The 1,915-nt window shown below is 37.0% G+C and overlaps 1 protein-coding gene across 1 annotated transcript; it reads right to left on the reverse strand.

The window, feature by feature from the left end:
* Nucleotides 1–221: 221 nt before the first annotated feature.
* On the reverse strand, nt 222–920 carry LOC149259842 (LRR receptor-like serine/threonine-protein kinase RGI1). The gene is made up of 2 exons (XM_089455382.1): nt 738–920; nt 222–562 (listed from the first exon to the last, which is right to left on the reverse strand). The coding sequence occupies exons 1-2, from the start codon at nt 847–849 to the stop codon at nt 222–224; spliced, it is 453 nt and encodes a 150-aa protein (XP_089311508.1). The 5' UTR covers nt 850–920.
* Nucleotides 921–1,915: the final 995 nt, after the last annotated feature.

A 1,915-nucleotide genomic window follows, 5' to 3' on the forward strand; every position in this document is an offset into this window, starting at 1 on the left:
TAACTGCACATTTAATTTTATATCTATGCATTGAGGACATAGTGGAATTCATAGCATTGTACAACACTGCAAACCTTACATATATACATGGACATTCAAAAAATAAAAGAACAGTGTGCGTACGCTTACACTAGTTGAAACCTTCATTCAACCGAATGTCATAATGGTCTAAGGCCTCCTCCTTGTAAAGATGAAAATGATGTCCTTTTACTGTTATCCTTTCATTCTACATGTCTTCTTTTGCTCTTCACCTTGACGAGCTGATCAACCACTTCTCTCATTGATGGCCTAGCATCAGGCATTGACTCACAACAGTTCACTGCCAATCCCAACACTTTCGTTGCCTCATCCCTCTCATTTTCCATCCAATAATCCATCTCTTCATCCATGACACCATAAGGATTCCTAGAATCTTCTAAACTCCACTTCACCCATCTGACTATGTCATCCCCATCTTCAAAGCATGGATCCACTGCCATCTTTCTAGTCAAAAGCTCAAGGAGCACTACTCCATAGCTGTAAACATCGCTCTTCTCAGTAACTCGTAATGAATAGCCATTCTCTGCAATTTCAAATGGAAAAACCCAAAAATTATTAGGCAACTATAACTTCATTGACACTTCCATCTCACCTGAAGAATATGCAAGGACGAAGTGTATTAAGAAATCTTTAAACTATTACTAGGTATTGCCCAGAATAACAAATATTCATTAACGTTATTTTAACACATGCCTCACCTGGTGCAATATAACCAAGTGTACCGACCACACATGACATGGAACCGACATTTGTGTCCTCTGGCTCATGTATCAGTTTTGCCAAGCCAAAATCTGCAATATGTGGCACCATCTGCGAATCCAACAGAATGTTGCACGACTTGATATCTCGATGGATGATCTTGGGCACACAGTCATGGTGGAGATATGCCAACCCATTAGCAATCCCAAGTGGGTGCAGGCCCTTGGGCCCCCGGCCGCGCCACCACCGGGTGGCGGGAGGGCATGGGTCGATTCCCGGAATCGACCCACGACCCTCCCGCCGCCCGGTGGTGGCGCGGCCGGGGGCCCAGGAGCTGCGTGCAGGCCCTGGGCCCCAGGCCACGCCACCACTGGGTGGCGGGAGGGTCGTGGGTCGATTCCAGGAATCGACCCATGACCCTCCCGTCGCCTGGTGGTGTCGCGGCCGGGGGCCCAGGGGCTGCGTGCAGGCCCTGGGCCCCCGGTCGTGCCACCACCGGGCGGTGGGAGGGCCATGGGTCGATTCCGGGAATCGACCCACGGCCCTCCCGCCGCCCGGTGGTGGCGTAGCCGAGGGCCGTTATTTTTTTTAATTATTTTTTCAATAAAACCAAAATTTCATTCAAAAATTTTAATATTGTTTTAAAAAATTCTTTTAATAAATATAAAATTAAAAAATGTTTAATAATATTTTTTTTTTAAAACATAATTATAATTAATTTTTTTTATATATTAATTAAAAAAAATTAATAATCTTTTAAATTTTAAATTAAAAAAATAATTTTTTTTTAAGAAATTTGTTTTTTTTATGATTTTTATTTTGAAATAAATAACTAATTGTTTAAAAAAAACATTATATATATATTTTTTAATTAAAAAAAGATGGTTTAAAAAAAAAGTAAATTTAATTTTTTATTTTTTTTTAAACATAAAATGTAGGATTTTTTTTTTTTTTTAAATATAAAATGTAGTTTTAATAATTTGAATTTTTAAATTAAATAATAATAATAATAATAATAATTGTTTAAATTTTTTTTATTTTTATTTTTTAATAAAAGACAAGATTGCTTAAAAAAAATTATTTATTTATTCTAAAATAAAAAAGGTATATTTAATAAAAGATAATTGCATTTTTGTTTTTTTTTATTAAAAAATAGCCATTTTTTTGGTTTTTTTTT

This window comes from Pinus tabuliformis, chromosome 6, assembly GCF_031772625.1.
Source record: "Pinus tabuliformis cultivar Carrire ecotype Pingquan chromosome 6, CPIR1, whole genome shotgun sequence".
Classification (NCBI taxonomy): domain Eukaryota; kingdom Viridiplantae; phylum Streptophyta; class Pinopsida; order Pinales; family Pinaceae; genus Pinus; species Pinus tabuliformis.

Coding starts and splice junctions, on each gene's coding strand:
- LOC149259842 (XM_089455382.1), bottom strand. CDS start 849: ATGGTGCCACATATTGCAGATTTTGGCTTGGCAAAACTGATACATGAG. Junction 563..737: donor ACTTGGTTATATTGCACCAG/GTGAGGCATGTG, acceptor TTGAAATTGCAG/AGAATGGCTATTCATTACGA.